Source organism: Canis lupus, chromosome 6, assembly GCF_048164855.1.
Source record: "Canis lupus baileyi chromosome 6, mCanLup2.hap1, whole genome shotgun sequence".
In the NCBI taxonomy this organism is placed as follows: Eukaryota; Metazoa; Chordata; class Mammalia; order Carnivora; family Canidae; genus Canis; species Canis lupus.
In genome coordinates this window covers 58,787,984-58,811,050 of record NC_132843.1, presented here as the reverse complement: position 1 = coordinate 58,811,050, position 23,067 = coordinate 58,787,984, and the positions used below count along the sequence as shown (strand labels likewise).

General features: G+C 45.4%; 1 protein-coding gene across 5 annotated transcripts in view; it reads left to right on the top strand.

Moving 5' to 3' along the window:
• The window catches only part of ASTN1 (astrotactin 1), a 299,188-nt gene that overhangs the window by 176,181 nt on the left and 99,940 nt on the right, over positions 1 to 23,067 (top strand). For all 5 annotated transcript variants that reach the window (XM_072830739.1, XM_072830737.1, XM_072830738.1 and 2 more), the window contains exon 9: positions 21,703 to 21,777. In XM_072830739.1, coding sequence (XP_072686840.1) covers positions 21,703 to 21,777 — 75 coding nt within the window. The remainder of the gene's footprint in view (positions 1 to 21,702; positions 21,778 to 23,067) is intronic.

The following is a 23,067-nucleotide window of genomic DNA, read 5'->3' as shown; positions in this document are numbered from 1 at the left end:
TGCTACCTGCTTTCACTCCCACAATTCTCGTGTGAAGAATTGTATAAATGGCATCAACAATCACTCAGTCTCCCAGATGAGAAACTTGGAGGTTGTTCTCCATGACCCTCCTCCCACAATTACCTTCTGCTCTCTCTCTTTCACACACACCCTGTTAGTCCCCAAATCCTCTGTTCGTCTCAGAAATATCTCTTAAACCCAGCCGTTCCTCTCTATTCCCAAAGCTACAGCCTTCCTCCAGGACGATCCATTACCTTTGACAATTGCTAACATCTTACTAACTGCTCGCATTGCCATTAGGCACCTGTTGAGAGGGAGGGCAGATGAGAAGGAAACAACCTGCAAATTAGAGGATGTGCATGATAGGCAAGCTCCTCTGGGCAGTGGATCTGTTGGGAAGAGGCACAGAGGAAAAGAGTGAAAGGTAGGCAGGGGCCAGAATGCTTTGAATTGCAAATGAGGGGTCTTGATCTTACTTAGTAGAAAATGAGAAGCCCGTGGAATATATTTTGAGCAAGGGAGGGGATGATGCAGATGATATTTCAGGAAGGCACAGAAGGCATTAATGCAGGGAGCTGCAGACTATCATCCTCAAGCCAAAGCTGGCCTGCCACCTATTTTTGTAAATAAAGTTTTATTGGAACATGGTTGTACTCATTTGGTTGTGTATTGCCCATGGCTGCTTTCCTGCTACAAAGGCAGAGTAGAGTACAAATGCAGTAAGAGACCATACGGCTGCAAAGCCAAAAATATTTTTATCTGGCCCTTCACAAACAAGTTTGATGACTCCTACAAAAGATCAAGGTTTCTTACACTTAGCACTATGACATTTTAGGCTGACAGTTTCTTGTGGGAGCTGAGGGTTGTCCTATGTGTTGTAGGATATTTAATAATGTCCCTGACCTCCACCAACTCCCTAGTTGGGACAATCAAAGGAGTTTCCAGACACTGCCCCATCCGGAGAGGAGGTTGACATGCCGCCCACCCCATTAGATTATGGTGTGACCAGCAGTGTAGGAAGCAGTTTAGGAGGCCAGTCAGCAGGTAAGGGTGATGACAGTGATACTAGCAAACACTTTCAGAGTGCTTAGCATATGGACTTTACGTTTATTAACTCCTTTAATCTTTCAACAATCCTATGAGGTCGGTACTGTTTTATCATTAGTATCCTGTAAGGTGAATACAATTGTTATCATTGTTTTATATCTGAGGGAAGGAGACCCAAAGGTAAAGTGATTTTTCTCGAGGACACCCAGGGAATAAGGGGTAGAGTAGGTTTTGAACTCAGGTCATCTGGCTCCTGAATCCTCATGCTTAGCCATGAGATCTTACTGAGTGATGTGAGCAAAAGACTTGATGTGCCCTGGTAGCTTAATGAATATAGGAATGGTTAAAAGATAAACATTCTGAGCTCCCTCTTCTTCTCCACTTCCAAGCCATTTACTTCCCTCTGACCTCAAACAGCTAGAGAATCTCTTGAGGTTTCTTTGCACCTTGAAGTTGCTACACCCAACTACCATCCTATTCCTCACCCCCCCGTGCACCTCCCCCCCCACACATAGATGTACATGGCAGACACAGGACACCTTCCTTTGGACTGTCCATATCATCATGGTCACGTTCTCTGCGTGTTGCTATTCATCATTCCATCTTCCCTCCTAAGTAGTGATTTTGTATTCATTCTTACGAAGAGATCACAACCCCTTTCCTGCGGTTCGTCACCATCTTCAGCTTTATTTCCCGTTTGGACCTTGGCAGCAGTTCTGTGACCCTCCCGATCATTCTGTCCACAGAGAGCACACATGTTGTGAAGGCAAATGGGCGGGAGGAGAGTCTGGGAAAATTAAATAAGCTGGAAGGTGTTCATAAAGGGAGACGATCCTTCTAGGGACAAAAGAGCAGGCTTGAGTCTCAGCTTCAGAGGCGGCACTAGGAGCCGGGTCTCAGCTGTTGTCCCTGGAAACCTGTCAACTAATCCTCCCTGCTCACAAGCCTGCTGAGTTTATCCGGGCTTGCTTCAAGGTGAAGGTTGGGGTTGGCCATCTCTGCAGTGAGAAGAGGAAATTCCCTGTCTTCCTCAGGCATGGCAGGTCCTCTTTTATTCAGAAGATAGCATGGATGGAGAGAGAAAGAGAGAGTGTGTGTGCGGGGTGTGTGTGTGTGTATTTGAGAGAGGGAAGCAATAAAAAGGCTGGACTCAAGATTAGGATTTGGAAGTAAATTAGCCCAACTAATGAAGAAGGGTCTAGTAGGTATACCCTAAAGGGAGAGGATGGAGTGGTTGGTACTCATCCAAGTAGGGAACCTGGTGACACCCAGAGCTTTGGGCAGAGAACTGAGGTGCTTGGGAGGAACGGGTGTCTGCTAGCTGCTCCCTGGCTTGGGGCAGATCCCAGGGAGCTGCCACGTGCAACGGCAGTAGCAAGGAATGGCCAAAGCAGGAGCTCAGACTTCAGGTCTTCTAGTCCACTCAGCCAAGCCCAGATTCCTTGTTCTTTTGGGACTGCCAAGTGTGTGAGGGTGCAGTGACTGTCAGGAGCAGGGGTCATACAGCAGAAGTAGGAAGCTGCAGTGGTTTTGAGACCTGGGAAGAGGGGGACCAAAGAGGGGGTGAGGGAAGAAAAGCATGACAAAGCAGGGGTAGTGGGGCAGCCCAGGGCACAACAGGGCTGGAGGACGACAGCACACAACAGTGGGGACCAGAGAGAGGACTCTGCAGGGTAATGCAGGGGCTCTGGGTCCTCCTTGCTGAGATCTCCTTGCCCAGGGAAAAGGCTTTTCATGTGATCTACACTTTATTTTCCTCCTAGGAGGGGAGAGGGAGTGAGGGCCTTGGGTGTGCACAGGACAGTTGGTTTCTCCAGGCTGGGCAGGTGTCAGCAGGGCAGAAGTCCCCAGGTGTGAGGCAGAAAGTGAGAGCTTAGGAAGGCAGGGCCACACTGTTCCTTCCTCACCATTGCATGAAAGCTGGACTTAAGGGCTGTGTGAGAGGGAGCCCCACCCCCACCCCAGGACACTGGCCAAGGCTGGATTTCTGTCCGGGGGAGTTACTGGGAAGAGTTCTCCCCAGGAACAACAACTATGAGGGAATGAAAGAAGCAGATTGGGCAGAGGGAGATGCTCACCTGCCAGGTGGTGACAACAGAGGCCTTGCCAGTCCTTCAGGAGCTGGGACAGCCCTTTAGAGATGTCCCTAATTGAGGCAAAGGGATTGGACTTTTGATCCCCACGGGGCCAGTCCCTGGATGGGAACCTACCCAGAAAAGGAGGCCTACCTGAGACCAAGAAGCTCCCTTCAGCTGAGGGTACTGCCCAGAATAGTGTCAGGCATGGTCCATCGGCAGGTACACTCCCAGTGCTTGGGGGGTGAGTACCCAGGTCCTGAAGCAGGTGTCTGGGTGGTGGCCCAGTCGTGCACAGCAGTAGGTAGAGTGGTAAGACACCGGCATTCGCGTCGGCATCTGCCCTAGGTGCCAGACTCGTGAGGAGTCTGTGCGCTGGGTCTAAGGTGGCCTGGCTCTGAACTGGTGGGATCAGCGTGTGCAGGAAAGGCTGAGGCTGTCAGGAGGCTGGGGGAATTCTGCTCCATGGTGTGTTGGTCTGCTCAGCCCCAGCTTGCAGGGTTTAGGATTGGGCTGTTCAGTGACGAACTGGACAGGGTCCAAATGAGAGTGACCAAAGATTGCTCAGTCATTTGGCAGGCCTGAGAAAAGCGCCTGGAGGCGTTCAGTGTAGAGAAGAAGTGAAGGGAGGACATGCTAATAACTGTAGCAAGAGAGTTAGCCTTGCTCGGTTTCGCCCCAGAAAGCCAGACTCAGGACTAATAGGTACGAATTAGAAAGAAGAAGATTTTAATTCACATAAGAAAAGTGTTGAATGCTTAACACCCTCTCAAAATAGAATGCTCTGCCGGAGGAGGCAGCGAGGATCCTGTCTTCTGAAATCTCTTGAAATTTGGTTGCTGAGGCCTGCAGTGATTCAGTGGGTTTGCAGTGAGGGACGTGGTCTCTCAGTACTGGATTTTGTGATCACCTAAAACCCAGTTTTTCCCCGAAGTCTGTGATCATCTCAATATTCCCCAAAGGCTCCAGCCCGTCAGCTTCCAGCACGATGGCAGTCTCAGTACCGGGCAACGATTCTCATTTCTGGATGGTTCTAATGGAGGTAAAGGCCTTCCATTTCCTTTTCCCCAGAGCAATGCTTACCATCCCCCATCACTTAAATTGGAGAGAGAGAAAATCAAAAGCCAAATGCTGCAGAATGGCACTTTCAAACACTCCATTCTCCTTGCTGTCTGTGCTGAACAATGACCGAGCCCAGCCTTTGTTCCTGGCTGCTGCACCAGCAGTGTGGAGGGAGAATAAAGACCCCATCTTGGAGAATGCTGAAAGACCCCAGAAATCGCAGAGCTTTCACGGTATCAATGAGGCACGGAGGACAGCCCCCATCCGCCGTTGTGTCTTTCTCTCTCTTGCCTCTGGCTGGGCTCTTACAATCGCTGGACTTCCTCAAGTCTCCACTGGCAGTCAGCTTGACAGAATGGATTACGCTGCGACTGGAACATTCTACAGGGGCGCAATTCAACGGGGGCAGGCCCAGCAGCTGTCATTTGTATGAGTGGATTTGAGGCTGGTAGGAAATGCAGGAGGGACAGCCACAGGGATCTGAAACCTTTTGTTAGTCCCTAGGCCTGAGGCTGCCCAACCACTGTGCCCAAGTCCAAGGTCAGAGCAAATACTTTCCAGGCTTGAGCGCGCGCGTGAGAAAGGCCTGTGTGTGCCGCACAGGGGCACTCAGATGCAAAATGTAGGAAACGTATCTTGAGTTGAAGGGTGAGTTGCCTTCAGCAAAACCTGGCCCGGGCAAGGAAATATTCCCAAAGCCCAAATCAGAAAAAGTTTTGGGAGAGAACAACAACAAAAATCTGTGAATTTTAACCATGTCTGTGGATGTTTTTCATAGGAAAGATAAAGCCTGTGAGTGCAGAATGAGTTAATGCTGCCAAACGGATTAAGAGGAATAAAAATGGTGTTTACAAATATACCAGGGAAAAGAAGCACTTGGGAAAAATAGGTCCATAAATAAGTAAAAGGGATTGAAATCTACTGCGAGTCTAACAAGACCAAGGCGCCGAATTGCTTTTTCCTATCTGTCTTTTACATGAAAAATAACAAGGAAAAACAGGGGGCTGTGATGATTTTCAGTGGGGAAACTCTAACTGTGAGACAGGGAAGGGAGCCCAGTGGGGATGCCGGGGGCACTGGAGGCAGTTCTCTAGGGGCTCTCCATGACCCCTGGCCTCGCCTGAGTGCCACTTCCTGACCTGCCACCTGCCACCTGCCAGCCTGGCCAGCCTTGCTCCAGGCTTGAGCTTCCACGTTCCTGGTGCATCAGCCACATTGAACTACTTGCATTATCCAGCAGAGTGCCTTCTCAGGCTCTTTCCCATTCCTGGACTGGAGCACACCCCCCACCCCCAGCCCCTGACATCACTACTTCCTCCTCCACCACTTTGCCATCTTGGAAGGGTCCAACCTTTCTTCTCTTCCAGTCTCCTTTCCAAATCCCACCTCCTCCTCCTCAACTCTGTAGCTTTTCCTGCTTGCCCTCAGTTTCACCCTGGCACTTTTCCAAACCTCTGTTGCTCACCTTCCTGTCATAAATATATGCATACGGATAATTCTCCCTCTAGATCGTGAACTCCTTATGACCTAGGCCAAATCTCTGCACTTGGTGTTCTGGGCATCTATCTCCGCGCAGGCACAAAGCAATGCTATTGTTCTCTATCCAGGCTGCAAATTAGAATCTCCTTGGATGTACTGAAACGTATCCATGGCCGCACCCCATATCAGACCTATTAAATCAGACCTCTCTTGGTGTTGAACCTGGCCGTGGTATGGTTGGTTGCAAGCTCCCAAGGTGATTCTGATGCCCAGGGAGGCTTAACACCACTAGCACAGGTTCTCCCAAGTGTGATTCCCAGACCAGCAGTATTAGCCTCTCCTGAAGACTTTTAGAAATGCACATTATCCAGCCTAAACCCAGACCTCCTGAATCAGAAGCTCTGAGGCGGGGCCCAGCAATTCGAATTTTAGCAAGCCCTCTAGGGGATTCTGGTGCACGCCGCAGTTGAGAGCAGCTGCTGTACTGGATGCATGCTGATCAGCAGTCACTGGATGGGATGGTAAAAGAAGTCACCCTGATTTATCTGCCCTCAGTTTACATGGTTGTCATTACTTCCCAGAATACATGCAGCTGATGAAGGCATCGGTTTTGGAATCTTGTTCTCTGTCTTCCACCTATTGCTTCTTCTTAAGAATCAATTAACCCATTGATTTATCTGGTCCCTTCGTTGACTGTAGGTTCTTGAGGAGAGGGGCGATGTCTTACTTGACTTTGCTTCCACAGTGATGAGTGCGGCGTTGGACACATAGTAAATCCTCAGAAGTCCTGTGCTGACTGCATGAATGAAGAAACACACACATTAATTGTCCTTCTAACTGACGTCTCACTTTGCTGGTATCTTCCATTTCTTCTCAGTTTTAGGTGATAAACTGTAAGGCCACTCCTTGATGGCAGTCTATTTTAAAAGCATCTCACCATTAAGCTTTTGAACTCTGGAGTTCTTCACAGCCTCCCTGGTGTGTGCTTCCCCCCTTCCATCCTCCCCAAGAGTCTACCCTTTGACTTCATTATTCAATATCCACCGAATCCCCCATTGTCTCTTTCCTGGCTTATATGCCCTCCCGCACCAGCCAACGTAGACCTCACATGAGGCCATTTATGAAAGTACATTCACAGTCACCCCTAATTCCTTGCCACTTTTTGCCCCTGCCACTCCTGCCTGGCCCATTCCAAGTCCCATGATGGCTTTCTGCTTGCTTCTGTGCTGCTCTGTGACTTCCTCAGGATGGAGAGAATCGAGCAACATCACAACCATCTTACTCATCTCTCCTCGTGGGCCAGAACCTTTTCCCTGTCCTCAGGCACCCAGTTCCATCCTGGCTCTGACTCTCAGGCCATAGCCTCAGATCTAATGGAGCAAAGTCAGAGGCCTTACCTTCATTTTGTCTGCTTGTACCATGTCCTTTTCTTTGCCCTTTCACTCCTGTGTTGGAGTGGGTGTGTTGTCAGTGCCACCGAGCTACACTCCTTGCCCCAATTTGTCCTTCGAACTCATTCAATTTCCATAGAATCTTGCCCCCTGGCCAACTCTCTTTTGCGTCTTCTGTTATGCCTGGCCACCTTCTATCCCTTATTCAAACGTCAGGTGATCGCTTGACCCGATTATCTCTCCCTATCATTTTTCTCATTTACTTTGCTGCCTACATTTCTTGAGAGTATCTACCTATTTTGTCTCTGCTTTCATTATCAGTTAATGATGTTGCTATCATTATTACCTTGAACCTTTAAACTCAGTCTGGCAATTGCTGTCTCTAGTCCTCCCTCATATCTCTCTCTCACATATGCACAAACACCGCTCACGGAGACATTGCTCTTTCTAATGTCACACGCATTTGCTTATTTGTAGTCATCCAATCATTCATTAATTTCCTGCACCCTCTCCCCACACACCGCGAAGGTTTGGCTGTGTCTTAGGCTCTACCACTGGCTGTAGAAACCATGGGGAAGAGGGGGGGAGCTCCTGCCCTCGAGGGATGCATGCTCTGGTGGGGAAGGCCCTGGGAGAAGCAAGAAAACACATCACAGAATACTTGCAGAGAAGTATGAAGAGGGAAATACAGAGCTAATCAATGATGGCTGAAGGGAGGGCAGGGCAGAGTCACTTGAAATCTGGAGCCTTGGAGGCTGTATTGGTGTCAAAACTGAGTTCTGGGAAGGTGCCAGCTAGAGCTGGAAGGAGGGCCAGGCTCTCCAGGGCTAGCGCACCCCGGATCGTCCTGGCCCATTGTGGGGATCTTTGACGCTCTGACAAGTGTAATTAGCAGGGAAGTGGAGGCTGCTGATGAAATTGGCAAGTCAGAGTTGGGGTGGGGGTGGGCAGCAGGCCACGCAAGGAAACCTTGAGGGCCAGGGCTTAACCTTCTCCTTCTCTGACAGGCTGTCCTTGACCACACACCTTCAAGGATCACATTCCTTCCTTCAGAGCTTTCTCCTCAGCCGTGATTTTATATTCATGAGTGTGAACTCCATGAAGCAGAACCTCACCATCTTTGCTTTTGTTCGCATCGGTATCCCCAGAACACAGAGCTTGGCCCCTGCCAGCTGCTGAATACATACTTGGTGAATAAATGGATGGACGAATGAGTGAATGATCTTACCTCCTTTATCTTCTGTATGGTTTTTGGCAATGTAACGTCTCTGGGCCTCAGTGATCTTATCTCTGAAATAGAGATGGATGGGGATAGTAAAGGACTGATCAGCGGCCATGTGGCTGTTCCTGCTCGTCTGCTCCCCTGGTCTCTTATTTCTACTCCCCTCTCTATGAAAGGCCAGCCCTGCTTGTCTAGCTACCCAATACCCATCTTGCCATAGCTCGTGGTTAAAACTCAGCCTTTTCGATCCTGCCTTCTTACATCTGCCTGGAAATATAGATGTGGATTAGCCCTTCCAACCAGGGTTGCTCAGTGCAGGGTGGAGATGATACATCGAGGTCACAGCAGAGGCTGTGGTACCTGAGAGCACCATGCTCACACCCTGGCTTTGCCATGTGTTAGCTGTGAGAGTTTGGCTAATATTATTGAACCTTCCTGAGCCTTGCTTTCCCCATCTGTGAAATGGGATGAATATAATGCCTATGCCTCGGAGTTTTTATGAGAATTACATGAAATAATAAATATAAACCGCTCGGCTCAGTGGCTGCTGGCAAATGCATGATAAATAATGGCTTTTACTTGATCTGTCATCAAAATTGACAAACCAAATGCCATAGATTGTTTACTTGTCATTCTTATCAGATCGTGATTTGGGACAGGGACCCAGCCTTTGATCTGTGTGTCCCAGTACACTCTATTGTGTCTGGCTCATCAGAGGTGCATAATAACTGCTTGAGGATTGACTCGCTACATTAATGAAGCCCTGGATGGCAGAGAATGTGTATTAATCATTTGTGTGTCCCTCGATGGTGTTTAACAAACTGTTTTTTCACATGGCACTTGGTTAATTATTATTTTTTCAAGGAAATAAATAAATGAATATGTGAATGAGGAATTGAATTACTAGCGAAACTTGCTAAATATATGTTGAACTGAGACAAATTAGTAGATAGGAAAGGACTTTGGGGAAGAGGTACAAGCTCTACACTAAATACAGGTCCTTGATGGGTATTGTGATTCTTCCCTGATTCATTTACACTATCAGTTTCCTTTGACATAAAATCATAAGAATGTAGGAAGCTGCCCCTTCTCCTGCACATCCTCTACCTCTTATCTTTTCTTTTGTGTTCAAGCTGTTGGCTCCCCTACCTCCTCACTGGAACTGAATGTGCATGTCTGTGGAGGAGGAAGAAACCCCAGGCCTGTCCCCTCCTTTATACAGGGAGGTCACACTCAACAGTGAATAGATGTTGAACTGTTTTTCTCGCAGAGATAGATTTGCACGATCCATTACCAAGCTCGGATCCAATGCATCTGTGAGCAAAGATGGGTGTCTAGGGACACGTGACCCAGGCTGTGCCCATAGACAGTATTAGTAAGTGAGACTAACAAGCTTTCTGGAGGATTGAACTCGAGACCCTGGCTGCACTAGCCCAGAGTAAAAATCAACTAACCCTTTAGATTGAGAGTCCAGAGAGAAGTGGAAGAAGGAAACTTCCATTTAGAAAGTGACAACTGTATTTCAGTCATTGTAACTGAAATTATAAATTTATTCATTCATTTAATCTGCTTATAGCCTTGTAAGTAACAGACAACTATTATCATCACCATTGAACAAAAAAGAAAGAGAGGTTTGGAAAGGTTAAATGTCTGGTCAGTTTTGCAGGGCTGGCAAGGAACTCAAATCTCTGCCTTGCACTCACGTGGAAATCTGTCTGACTCCAGAGCCCAGCCACAGATTCTGGGCCATGGGGTGATTTGTGTGAATGATAGAAGGCCTGATGGTGATTTACTTTATAAGGGACTCTGCCCTCCAGGATTCTGTTCTGCAGAACAGCTTTCAGTGTCCAGAGCAGCTGCCAGGAGGTAAAGAGAGGAGGAACAGAGCCATTTCGAGTCCTGGCAGACATCTGACTTCCTTACCCCCAAAGGAATTGTTGAAGCTGGCTGGAGCAAAGTGTGTGATTTTGTGAACATGTGTGCATGTGAAGCAGGGACACATGTATGTGGGGGAGGGCATCTGTCCCTGTATATGCATTTATGAATGCATGAAAATCTCAATGCCGTATAATACTCTTTTAATGGAAACATTGATCCAGTGAAGTCAAAATGACTTGACAGTTAAAAAAAAAAAAAACAAAAACAAATGTACATCTTATATAATTGTAATGAGATTTGGAATATCTTAATTCATCAATAAAAGAGCTCAATATGCCTCATCTCTCATTATTATTCAGAAATTTAAGAATGAGTTCCAGTGAATTCTTAGGCTAGGTTGCAATTTCTGTTTTTATGGCAGTCATATTTTGTAGAATGCCAGACTCATTCATAAAGATTGGCTGGGAGTAGGAGTGGGCACCTATTAGGGCAGTGATTCTCAACCTATTGTGTGCTTTACCATCACCCACCTGACTTTTTTAAAATATTGATGCTTAGCTTCACCCTAAATGTTTGAAAGGAGAGCAACTAAAGTTTGAGAACCATGATGCTTATCTGTGAGGGTGAATTTGAGGTATCCCAAAGCTTGAGAGCCATTTGCTAACTGTTATTTATAAAAGATGCAAGCATAAAGGAGCTTCAGTGGCTGGGTCAGTGAGAGAACATTTAAAGAGGAAGACAGATAAGAAAGAGGCTTTAAGACCACTTGGTGTATGCCAGAGCTTCCCTACAAAAACACAGGCAAGGGAGCAGGTCATTCCTCTTGTGCACTATAGACAGTGTCTGCCCCTCCCGTCACTGTACCTGGAAGGCAGTGATGGGCAAGCCTGCCCAATAGGCAGGTGGCATCCCTGCCTGTGGACCCAGTGCTCTCTTGGCACATTTTCTCGAGCACTCCTATACCTCCGATGGTGAGAAGGGGGAGCAAGGTGCAGGAGAAGGTATAGGCTATGCCATCCATGAGAACATGCACCTGTGCCCCTGACTGGCTGTGTGACCTTGCACAACTTACTTAACCCTGCTGAACCTGTGTGCACATTTGCAACATGGGGATAATCACTGTATGGCTAGATAGGTCTCTGGGTGGTTGTGAAATGATTGATGGGTGTGTGGCACCTGAGCATAGTGCCTGCCTGGCATGTGTCAGCTGTTTAATAAATGGCAGTTACTGTTAGCAGCGTTTTCTGACCCATTCAAGATTTCTTCCTTTTACTTTATATAATCCTCAATCCCAGAATATACAAGGGAACTGCAAGTCTGCACCAATTTTCTCCATCTGAGGGCAGATGGACTGTGCATCTGCCCTCTGTGACGACCCTGAGTCACAGAAGCAGGCATTTATCTTTCTCTCCATAAGGTACCTGGTCAGGGTCAATGTACTGATGTCTCCTGCATGACTTAGAGCCCCTGCTCATGTCTCCTCACTTCCCTCACTCCCTGAAATGCTTTGTGTTGACAAAAAGATTAAGCATGGATTCTATAGTTGTGTATGTATATGTGCTTATATGTGTGCATTCAGCATTCTATGGAGAGACAGAACCAATAGTCTCTAGATGCAAATATAGAAAAAGATTTATTATAAGGAACTGGCTCATGTGATTATGGAGGCTGACAAGTCCCAAGATCTGTAGTCAGCAAGCTGGAAACCCAGGAGAGCCGGTAGTGTAATTCTGGTCTGAATCCAAAGGCCTGAGACCTAGGATAATTGATGGTGTAGCTCCAGTTTGAAGGCCAGCAGGCTTAAAACCCAAGAAAAGGGAATGTTTCAGTTTAATTCGAAAGGCAGGAAAAAAACTGATTTCTCGGTTCAAAGTCCATCAAGCAAGTGGAGCTGTTTCTAACTCAAACGAAGATTAGCTTTTTTGTTCTCTTCAGGCCCTCAACTGATTGGGCGAGGCCCACCCACACAAGGGAGGATGATCTGTTTTACTTAGTCTACTGATTGTGATGTTAATCTCCTCTGAACTACCCTCCTAGAAACACCTAAAATAATGACTGACCTGCTCTGGCTCTCTGGGCACTCTGTGGCCCAATCAAGGGTGGGTCCAATCAAGGCCCAATCAATTTTCTGTTGACACAGAAAATTAACCATCATGGTGTGCATTTGACTTTATTCCCACTTCTTCTGCAATGTCATACCCTTGAATTCCAAAACTGGAGGAAAAGTCTTAACATATTTTTTTCATTATTGTCATTTTCAGAGTCATTTTATATATTTCTAAAATTTCTTCAGGAAAAACCCTTTTCAACATTTAGAACCAGCATTCCTAGTCAAATGTGAATAGTAACAGCTAGCATCTATTCAGAACCTACCTTGTAACAAAGATTCTTGCACATATTTTAGATCATTAATCTTGTGCAGTTGGTGAGGTAGGTACTATTATGATCCCATTTTATAGATCAGGAAACTGAGCCCCACAGAGGCAGGAATTGGGCCAGCTTTCCACTGTTTTATCTTTCATTGAGATTCATTTCTGTAAAGTGGACACATGCATATACACACAACATATAGAATAAAAACTTCAAAAAAACTGATTTAAAATGAATAATCAAAGATTATCATGATCCGAGGTTTATTTATACACACTTTGTTCAACAATGTAAAATTCGTATGGAATATGCTCTACTTTATGATTCTCATTCTACATATCAAGAACTTGAGACTTTAGGGCACATTTATTTGCTTGAGGCCGTACTAGCAGAAGGGAGTTTGGATTTGTAACTTCTACCTGGGGCTCCTTCCCTTATGTTTCCACTGTCTATAAGATCTCAAAGGATTATTTGGAATAGCAGCATGCTAGATGGAACACAAACTGTTCCTGCCTAATTACTGGAAGAAGGGCCAAGTAATAGGCAAGAGGCAGGTAGGTGGTGGGTGGATGTGGTGGTGCAAGCTTTTAATCTGATTGCCTCTGTTTTCTCAATTATGTAGGAAGCAGAGCGTTAGCCAAGGGTAAGGATGGGGGAGGAGGTGTTGGAGGTTTTGAGGAGAAAGAAGAAGGTTTGAAATATGATCTAGAGAGGAGGAGAGTGAACAGACAAGGACAACGTAGTGTGATGTAGGCAGTATTCAGAGCCCACTCGAGATCAGTGGTGTGGGATTCAGAACGGGGCCAATCAGCATAGTTGCCAACTGCATTCATGTGTGGAAGGACAGAACTAGAGCCACAGGATCATTGAGTTTAACCAGTGATGGAGTGTTTTAGACAAGTATGATGAAGCGGTGGAGGGATGAGAGAGTTGAGGTTACATGAAAGGGTGTGAATTTTATGGGCCACAGAATTTAATCTAAGTAAGGAGTGTGGAGAATACATGAGGTTGGTGAGGGTCAATAAAACAGTGGTTAAATGAATGGATTTTAATTCTCAGGAGGCCGTAGAAAATTCTGGCATTAAGAGGAATGATCTGGGAAGGTGGGACATGAAGGTCAGATATTGGGATTCTTGAAATTAGGACCAAGGAAGGGTTGCAGACATTGGTAGTCTAGGCTTTACCATGGGAGTGGGGGTGGATGACAGGGTCATTTAAGAAGAAAAGTCAAGGTGCTGAGTGGTTTGAGAATTGAAAGGATCATTTTAGTGGCTACTGAAGTCAGCAAAAATTAAGGAGGAGTGTTGGAGAGGACAGTGAGCCAGACTCTGAAATGTGGAAAGTTGGGGATGAGTTGGTGTTAGCATGACTGGAGCAAGTGGACAGGATGGTCTGATGGTAGGAATTAATGACCTTAGCCAAAGGCACAGGGTTAATCGGTGGTACAGCCAAGTTTAAACCTACTCAGTCTGGCACCAGAGCCACACTCCTGGCTGCTTTGCTACTTACTGACAAATATGGTGTTCTGCTGCTTAAATACTTCTAAATAATAGACGTTAAGTAATGAATAAAGTCATGTCAATATTTCATTTGTCTTTACATGAGATTTACATGCTTAAAGATAACATGAGTCTATAAAATATACATGATCATCATGGTTTATTTATTTATATTTGAGAGAGAGGAGAAAAGGGGCAGAGGAAGAGGGAGAGAGACCACGCCCAGCACAGAGCCCATGTGGGGCTCAGTCTTACAACCCCGAGATCATGACCTGAGCCAAAATCAAGAGTCAGACGCTTAACTGACTGAGTTACCCAGACGCCCCCATCACAGTTTATTTTTAAAATATAATGTTAGAAATGTGTTTTCTATTCATCACATGGTAATGTTAGTTATAATGACAGTAATATTTGTTGGCTTGTTCCATGTGGCAGGCACAGTGCTAGTATATGCACACTCATTTATATACAATTCTAGGTACTGTTTTTTCCACATTTTATAGATGAATATACCAAGGTTGAGGGAAAATAAGTGCCTTGCCTGAGGTTGTGGACTATGGGGGACTATCTCCTCCAGGACTCAGAGCCGGGTCCAGCCTCATTTGTCACATAGTCTAGTTTTTTCTTGAGCACCCGCTCCATGAGGTGCTGTGCTAGACAGTGAAGGGAGAGCAGAGATGATAGCAGAGCTCTTTATATCTGATGAAGGGAAATATCAACTGAATATATAATAAATTGATTTGATGTGTAGGTTTTATAAAGGAAAATGCTTTATATAACAAGAGATATAACCTAGTCTTGGCACACCAGGGAAGGTCTATTTTGGAAAGTAATTTTTAAGCCAGACTTAACAGAATAGTATAAGTTATCCACGTCAATGGGAGGGGAGAAATTCTAGGTAAAGAAACAACATCAGGGCACCTGGGTAGCTCAGTCGGTTAAGCGTCCAACTCTTGGTTTTGGCTCAGGTCATGATCTCAGGGTTGTGAGATTGAACCCAGGGCCCAGCTCTGGGCTGGGCATGGAGTCTTCTTAAGATTCTCTCTCTCTCTCTCTCCCTTGGGGCAACTGGGTGGCTCAGTCCATTAAGCATCTGCCTTCAGGGTCTGAGATCAGATGGCTGGAGATTCTCTCCATTTCCTTCTGCCCTTCCCCTCCTTTCTAAAATAAAATAGATACATTTTTAAAGTCTTTATTTTTTAGAAATATTTTATTTATTTGAGAGAGAGACAGACAGAGCACAAGTAGGGGGGAGGGGCAGAGGGAGAGGAGAAGGGGGCTCCCCGCTGAGCAGAGAACCTGACTTGGGGCTCCATCCCAAGACCCCAAGATCATGACTGAGCCAAAGGAAGACACTTAACCCACTGAGCAACCCAGGTGCCCCTTAAAATCTTTTTAAAAAGGAGAGAAAAGAAAGAAAAGAACATCTGCAAAGGTCCCCAGACTTAAAGGATCCTATAGGAACATCGGGCCTCATTATCCTTATTATTTAACTTCTGACAAAGCCACGGGTTTAGCAGATAATCTAGGCATCAGCCGTTCCGGTATGTACTCCTCCCAGAACTGGTACTGATTGTAAAGACAGTGGCACATAATAATCTCTCCTTCTTATCATTAGGATAAATGGAGGCATGGAAAGTCTTAGCCAACAGTGTAGCTGGAAAAGTCATTTTTATCATTTTTCTCTTCATCTTTTTTCCTGAGTATCTTGCAAACTACCTTTCTCCAGAAGTATTTTTTAATGAACCTCTGTTCTTTCTTTGTTTCACTGTTCCCTGCTTGCAAATGCATTTACCTCGCTAAGGAAAGGAACATTTGCTCAAAAGCTGTCACATTACATATGGATATGATATCCTCAACCAGGACCCCATGGTGTAGCCCTAGCTCGGCTGGAACTTCGAAGACTGTGTTTCCACCAGAAACTTAGCCGAATGTGGGCCAGAGGCAAGCTTTAAAGGATTTGCTTTTCTTTAACTATGGAACAAATTATTTTCCTTTGAAAAACACTCTAGTGACAGGTAGAGATATATATAAGTTCAAAAGAGGCTCCTGGTTTCTGTAAGCTCATCATGATGTGCCTTACTCGTCAATGCCTGCATCTGAGACATTCTTTTTCTCCACACTGTATACACACACCCCACATACATATATTCATGTCTTCTCTCTCTCTTTCCCCTCTGCCTATTTTTTTCCTTCCTTCTTCCCCCCCTTCCTCCCTCCCATCCATCCATCCATCCATCCATCCATCCATCTCTTTCCCCTCCCCCTCCCAGGCAATGAGTCTTGAGCCCATCACCAGACATGCTGACCAAAATCTTTCAAGCTCCATATTGAGGTGCCACTGTTAGGTGGAAAGTTGCACTTATTCAAAAAAGCAGCGTTTGAAATGCTCTTGTCCACAGAAAAAGTGGTCTCTTCCTGAACTGTGAGAGCTAGTGTGAAGGGATTATCCAGTCAAGGCTGACCGTGCAGAGTGTTCACTCACTCACTTATGTCTAGGTTACATAGTGGGAGAAATGCCCAAAGACCCAGTCAAGTCAAGGCCACAACCAACTTCTGGCCCAGCCAACACCCAAAACCAAAGGGAAAAACCCCGTGACTGCTGCTATGTCTTGGGAAAAAGGAGGAAGAGTTGAGGAGAGAAGCTCAAAGCTTGGGAGATGCTTGTGGTTAGGAAAGATTCTGCATAAACTGTGGATATTGTGTGGATGGGGAGAGAGGAAAAGGCAAATAAACGATTACTAATAGTTCTCAGCATCCCCAGTTTGCGTGTGTGTCCTTCTGGCTGCTCCGTGTCCATTGCTGTGGGGCTTGTCTGTAGCGGAGATTATGCTCCTGCTTGAGGCAGTGGATCCCATGTGGTTGTCATGCTGACCCTGTGAAGGCCCCTGAGTCTAGGCCATCTGTAGCTGCCCACACGGAAGGACAGTCTTCAGGGTCTTGATTTGTCAGGATGAAGAAATTAACAAACAGATAAACTCTTTCCTGACTTCTGACTCTGCCAATTTTCCTAAACCAGCAAGATGTGACTGGCTTGGCCAATACAGGGCAGAGAATATTGCAGGCCGCCTACTAAGTGGGAGTCAAGACACTGAAGTATCCTTCCGACCTCAGGGTTCAAGCTTCTGCCCCACATCCGGCCTGATGCTATCCTATCCTTGGGCAGCTCTGTGGCCTTGTGCTCCTTCTACAAAACTGACATTGGCACAGTCTGTTCGGTAATGCCACCCACTCCTGATGGAGGCAGTGCTTTTGCCCCACAAGCAGATAGAAGCTAAGGTGGAAATTATTATTCTGTTTAGCATTCACCCTCCTCCCATCTTGAGCCCTGGAATCCAAATGGGAGTTGCCTCTGTTCAGATGCCTCTCCTTCACAGGCTGCAGAGATTGGTCCCGTTTACTCATCTGATTCAGGACACGTCAAGCAGTCCCTCCATGGGTTATTTTTTCCTAGTGCAGAGGGGGAGCATCCCCTCTGCGGTGTGACCCTTGGAAGCAGAGCTGCAGCCGCTGGCAGGCAAAGTCTCTACCATGTGCTTTAGCCACTTGGAAAGCATAAAACCTGAAGACTGAAAACAAAGCAAAGAGAGGAGAGGGACAATTTGAAGGCCAGAGGCCCTGATTCCAAGCATCCCCAAGGCAATCTCCGGTTCAGGCTGGATATAGGACTCACCGATGGGCTTCTTTTGGGTGAAACCAGTTCTTCCTTAGACTCCTATGCAGACAGCCTTGCCACAGAGGCCTTTCCTTGGTCAGGTGGTCACGGCTAACTCAGCTCCAAAGTGTTTTTTGGTACTTTTAGGTTCAGTTCTTCATTGCGTTACGTTGCCTTTTCCCATGTGGCCCCCTGTAGCCTCTCCGCTCAGGGGCACCCAGCTCTCCATTGCTATGACTTCACCACCATCCCCCAGACTTCCCAGCTCCCAAGACGTGCTCTACCACTGTGCCACCACTTAGCCTATCTCCTGTTGGGCTCCATTCCCCTTCCCGTCTCCCTATTCTCTTCGTCTTGACATACATATGTTTCTTCAGAAAGACTAGATTCCTTTGAGGGCAAGAATCTCTTTATCCCAACTCCTTTGCCTCGTATAACAATTCAGCTGCAATAGGCCCTCCATAAATATTTGCTAAATAAATCAAATAGGAATCCCCATTTCTTTGATGGATCATCCTTGACTAGTGGGGAGAAAATGAATAAATTCTCTTTTATTCCTTTGCTGGAGCAGTCTACAACTCTCACCATTTCAGAGGACATTATTCCCCCCTCTCTGTGTATTTAATGTCAACACGTGTAGTCACTGTCCTGTGAAGTGTTAGCCAGGTGGAGCTTTGGTGTTCCTGTATTCATCATTACCTCCTCTCCAGGCAACACACATACCTGGACAACCTGAGTTAAAGCCTGGTGTTGCTGCTGCATTTGCACCATGGGGCAAGACACCTCCTCCTATATAGAAATTAGGGAATCTCCTTCCTAGAGTATTTATATTTGATTCCGGTAACCAATAAATTTAACTTTTTTTTAGCAAATGCTTGCAGGGCACTCATTAAATGCCAGACACAGTTCTGAATGCTTCAGCTATATTAAATCGTGCTTCCTCATAACAACATTGCCAAGTAGATATAATTGTTACCATCAACCTCATTTTACAGGTGAGGAAATGGGGACACAATGATTAAGGAACTTGCTCAAGATCACACAGTGATTGGTGGCTAAGCTGGATTAAAGTGGGCAGGCTGGCTCCAGAACCCATGTACTAATTGCCGTACCCTGCTGCCTCTCATTGTGATCTGGGCAAGGTCTACCCTGTACATCTGCGCCCTTGGAATCTGAGTTGTCTTTCTCAATCTCCGGGCCCCTCGAGAACAGGAAGGCTCTTTGGTCTGACCTACCTAGCAACATGCTGATGTGTGCTTAATCAGTGTGCTCATTGATTTATTACCTGTGGCTTGAATACAGGCTTATTTATGTTATTCTACGGAGTTAATTGTTCACATTGTAATCAATGCCAGTCCTAAAATTTGGCTCCTTGAAATATATTTTCAAACAACCTAGGAACCAAGCCAAGAATTAACTCTAATTACACATTATACCAGTTTTGAGTACTGGAGATGACTCGAAGGCAAAATGTTTGTGATTTAAAATTATTAATCTGATAGTAAATAAAATGTGATTTTGCCCAGCAGAGAGATAAAATTACATGGCACTCTTTTTGCATTGCCCTTTCTAGGTGTCAAGGATCATGTAGGACTTTTTCTCCTAATGATTTCTAGACCTTTTCTTGAATTGATATATGATTTTTAGCTGCCCAAACCCACCACTTGCTGTTCAGCAAAAAAAAGAATCATATTCAAACCCCTCTCTGTGGGTTCACCTCCAACAAACAGAACAAACAGGAAAAACACATGGGGAGAACTGTTTATTTGATGCAGGAGTTATTCATAATACAGTGTGGGACACATTTTGGAGCCAATTCTAGTTGCTTCAGGGTATTTCTAAATTGAATTCCAGGAATAAAGTGTTTATAAATAGTAAGCATAAAAAAAAGAATGCATTCATCCCAGCCACTTCCTTATGTAGTTCCAATGGCTCCCCTTGCAACTATGAACTCCTTTGGCTAGTTAATTGCTTAACTACTTAAGTTGGTGGTGCTCAACCCCATCAGACACAGCACCCTGTTTTATAATAAATATTTTTAGCCCCTTTAATAATCCTTACATGAAATTCATAAATAATGAAATCTACACATGGAAGATTTGAACAATAAATATAATGTCTTAACAATGATTAAAAGAGGGACACCAGGGTAGCTCAGTGGTTAAGCATCTGCCTTCGGTTAAGGTCTTGATCCTAGGGTCCTGGGATCAAGTCCGGCATCAGGCTCCCTGTGGGGAGCCTGCTTCTCCCTCTGCCTATGTCTCTGCATCTCTCTATGTGTCTCTCATAAATAAATAAATAAATAAATAAATAAATAAATAAATAAATAATCTTTTAAAAAAAGCTTCAATGTTTAAAAGAGAAATAAAAAGAAAATAATTTATGATGATAGTATAACTAATTTAATGTGGAAATGCTGTGGTACTATTGTGATAAGAGAAATAATAAAGTCAACAGACATTTGAACCTGATGTAGATTCACCATAATATATGAAGTAATATATGATATCTAAAATATGTAAGAGCAATGTAGACTGATCCAGATGTGCTATATAGGTGATTTAAAGATGGTGACAATGATATGATTTAGCAAACTTATGAACAAATCTTGGTAAAATTTCTAATACTGTATAATCTTCCCTTGATTTACATGGTAGTTACACAAGCAGAAAATTTACTATAAATATAAGCAAGATGCTTTATGCTTATATGTAAATGCAGTTAGCATCTTGGCTCAGGTTACAATAGGCAAGTTTTCACCTATGTTAAATGTGTGGTAAGGTATTCAGTGGTTCACAGGACATATGGAAATGCTTTGCTGTGCAGAGCTATCCTGAGAACTGTACTGCTCTAGCCTTTCTAGCCCTGCCCTCTAAATGCCAGTAGTGTCCTCCACATGCTGTGTATCGAAGAGCAACCATGAATGTCCCCAAATGCACTCTATTGGATGATATCACCCACGTTGACAAGCACCAGGTTACTAGCATTAGCCCCTAATCATAATTATGTCAGTTTATTTGGCTGACTTTTTCTAGTTCTTGTAGACATGCAAGTTTTACCACATGTCTACAGTAAAATCCTTAATAATTGGATTATTTGTGAGACTGAGTTCCATGGAAAGAGTTCATCCAGTACACATGATGTCTAGTACCCAACACAGTCCCAGGCTCTGCTAGTCTAGCTCAAATGAGTAAATAGTTTTTGAGTTAGACATTTGGGCTCATCAAAAGATATGTAATATTTAAATCAAATAGTTTTGTTACTTTCAAGTATAAGTGGCAAAACCTGGAAGCTCACAAGGGAGACTTGTAGTTAAGAATTATTTTAAAAACACCATTTCAAGTGTTTCTGCTTGAATGAATGACATTAAAATGTTTGAAAACATCTGGAACCTGTCAGAGATCCAGAATCTTCATGTCATTTTGAGTAAGGAAGGGGAACAGGTCGAGGACTCTGTATGAGCTGTGGCTTTGGCCTGAGGAGATTTGCTTAATCTTCATAGTGGTCCAGAGGCAGCCTTTAACTAACCCTGTTTTTACCAGAAAGACTCAATAAGGAAATAACCTGCCCACAGTAAGTCATTTGGATCGACAGCAAACGGGGTTTGAACCCAGACCTGTCTGATTCCAGAGGCTTTGTCTTTCCCAAGAAATCAACGCTGCTCCTCCTTTGTGAAGTAAGGCAAAGCTAAGTGTGTGTCTGTTAAATCTACCTCAGAAGGACCATGAATAACAACTTTGTGAGATCCACCTGAATATAACTTTACTCTATATGTGGTTGTGGCTGTCATGTCTATTCCTTTCCACTCTCCTACTGGCTCAGTGATTTTTATGTTGATCCTGTTCTTGATCTGGATCCAGCATTGAGGGGCTCATGCGAACTGCCATTGGGGGAGTCTGGAGGGCTGGGACAAGGCCCTCTCCATCTCTGGGTCTCCAGGACCCAGCATGGCACCTCACACAAAGTGGATGCTCAGGCAGTATTTGTGGGGTTGACTTTAATCGAATGATGTTTCTCCTTTTAGGCCTTGGCCTTACACGATATTTCAGCGGGGCTTTGACCTGGTTTTGGGAGAACAGCCTTCTGATAAAATATTCAGGTAAGTGGCTGTCTAGGGACTCGCTTGTGTATGTCTACAAGCCCCACGTCCCACTTCCCACTAAACTTTCTTTCCGAGAGATAACGTGTAACCTGGGAAGCACATTTAGCTGTTCCACCCTCCCCGTCACAAAAGCACCGGCCCCACACTCTCTCCTGGGGATGCCGTGGAGCACGTTGAGGGCACACAGCTCTGTGTGGATCCTGGCATCCTTCCCTGCCTGCTCTGTGAACCCCAGGCATTTACTTAGCCTCCTGTAGCCTCTAGTTTCTGTGTCTGTTAAGTGGGGCTTCATCATACGCCCGGTTCTGTTGCTGTGGGGAATGTATGAGATAATGCGGGGAAAGCCCCTGGCACTGAAACTGCACAGAGCAGGCAATTAATGTCGGTTTCTGCCTCTCCACTTTGCATCTAATTTGCACCTTTTTCATAAAATCTTGTTCGAAATGAATCTGTCCCACCCCTGCCTCCTCCTTTTCTCAGTTCTCCTTCGTTATTATTTTCTTCTCGCTACTTCCCTCCTAATCAAGTTGGGTGTCTCTGGCCCCTCTCAAATTTCTACTGCCATACCTGGAATAGCACATGCTGGAAAAGCCAATGAGCCGAGGAAGGATTTGGGTGCTACCATGAACTATTGGATTTTCATAAAGTTTAATTTACACCAGGCTTTAGCTGGAACACGTGTTTATTTCCATACTAAGATCTGATCGTCCATTTATTCTTTCAATCTATCCTTCACTCAGTGTGCGTCTGCTTACTACCAGCTAAGTGTCTGACGTTGTGTGTGGCCTAGCAGCATGGACTTGAATGCATCTCCTTCAACATGCACGCCCCCAAGTAGAGGAAGTAAATGGCCCTGCAGGAGGGTCCGATGTCAAAGGATGCATTAAGCCAGAGCGAGGTACTATGGAAGGAATGGGGAACAGTGGGGAGCAGATGGGAAGCTTGTTTCCTTTTCTCTGCACTCCTCCAATGTGTTGAGTCTCATGTATTCACTGCTCCCCTTCCAGGCCCTTCCCCAGACCCTCCGTGTTAGCCAGTCCTAGGTGTTCCATTTTGCTCCTGTATGTGCTCCCTGGAGCTGGCTCCTCTGCCCCAGCTTCTCCTGGCCCTCCTCCCTGCTGGCTCTAGGAGGACTGGGTTTGCCCCTACAGTGTTCTCCTAAGGCATGCTCTTAGCAAGAGTGCAGATTTACAGAATCACTTGCTCACAGAGCCTCCCCCTGCCTTTTTCCCTCCTGAGTGTCTCTCCCAGGGGAGGCTAGGTCACATTAATGGCATAGGCCACAGG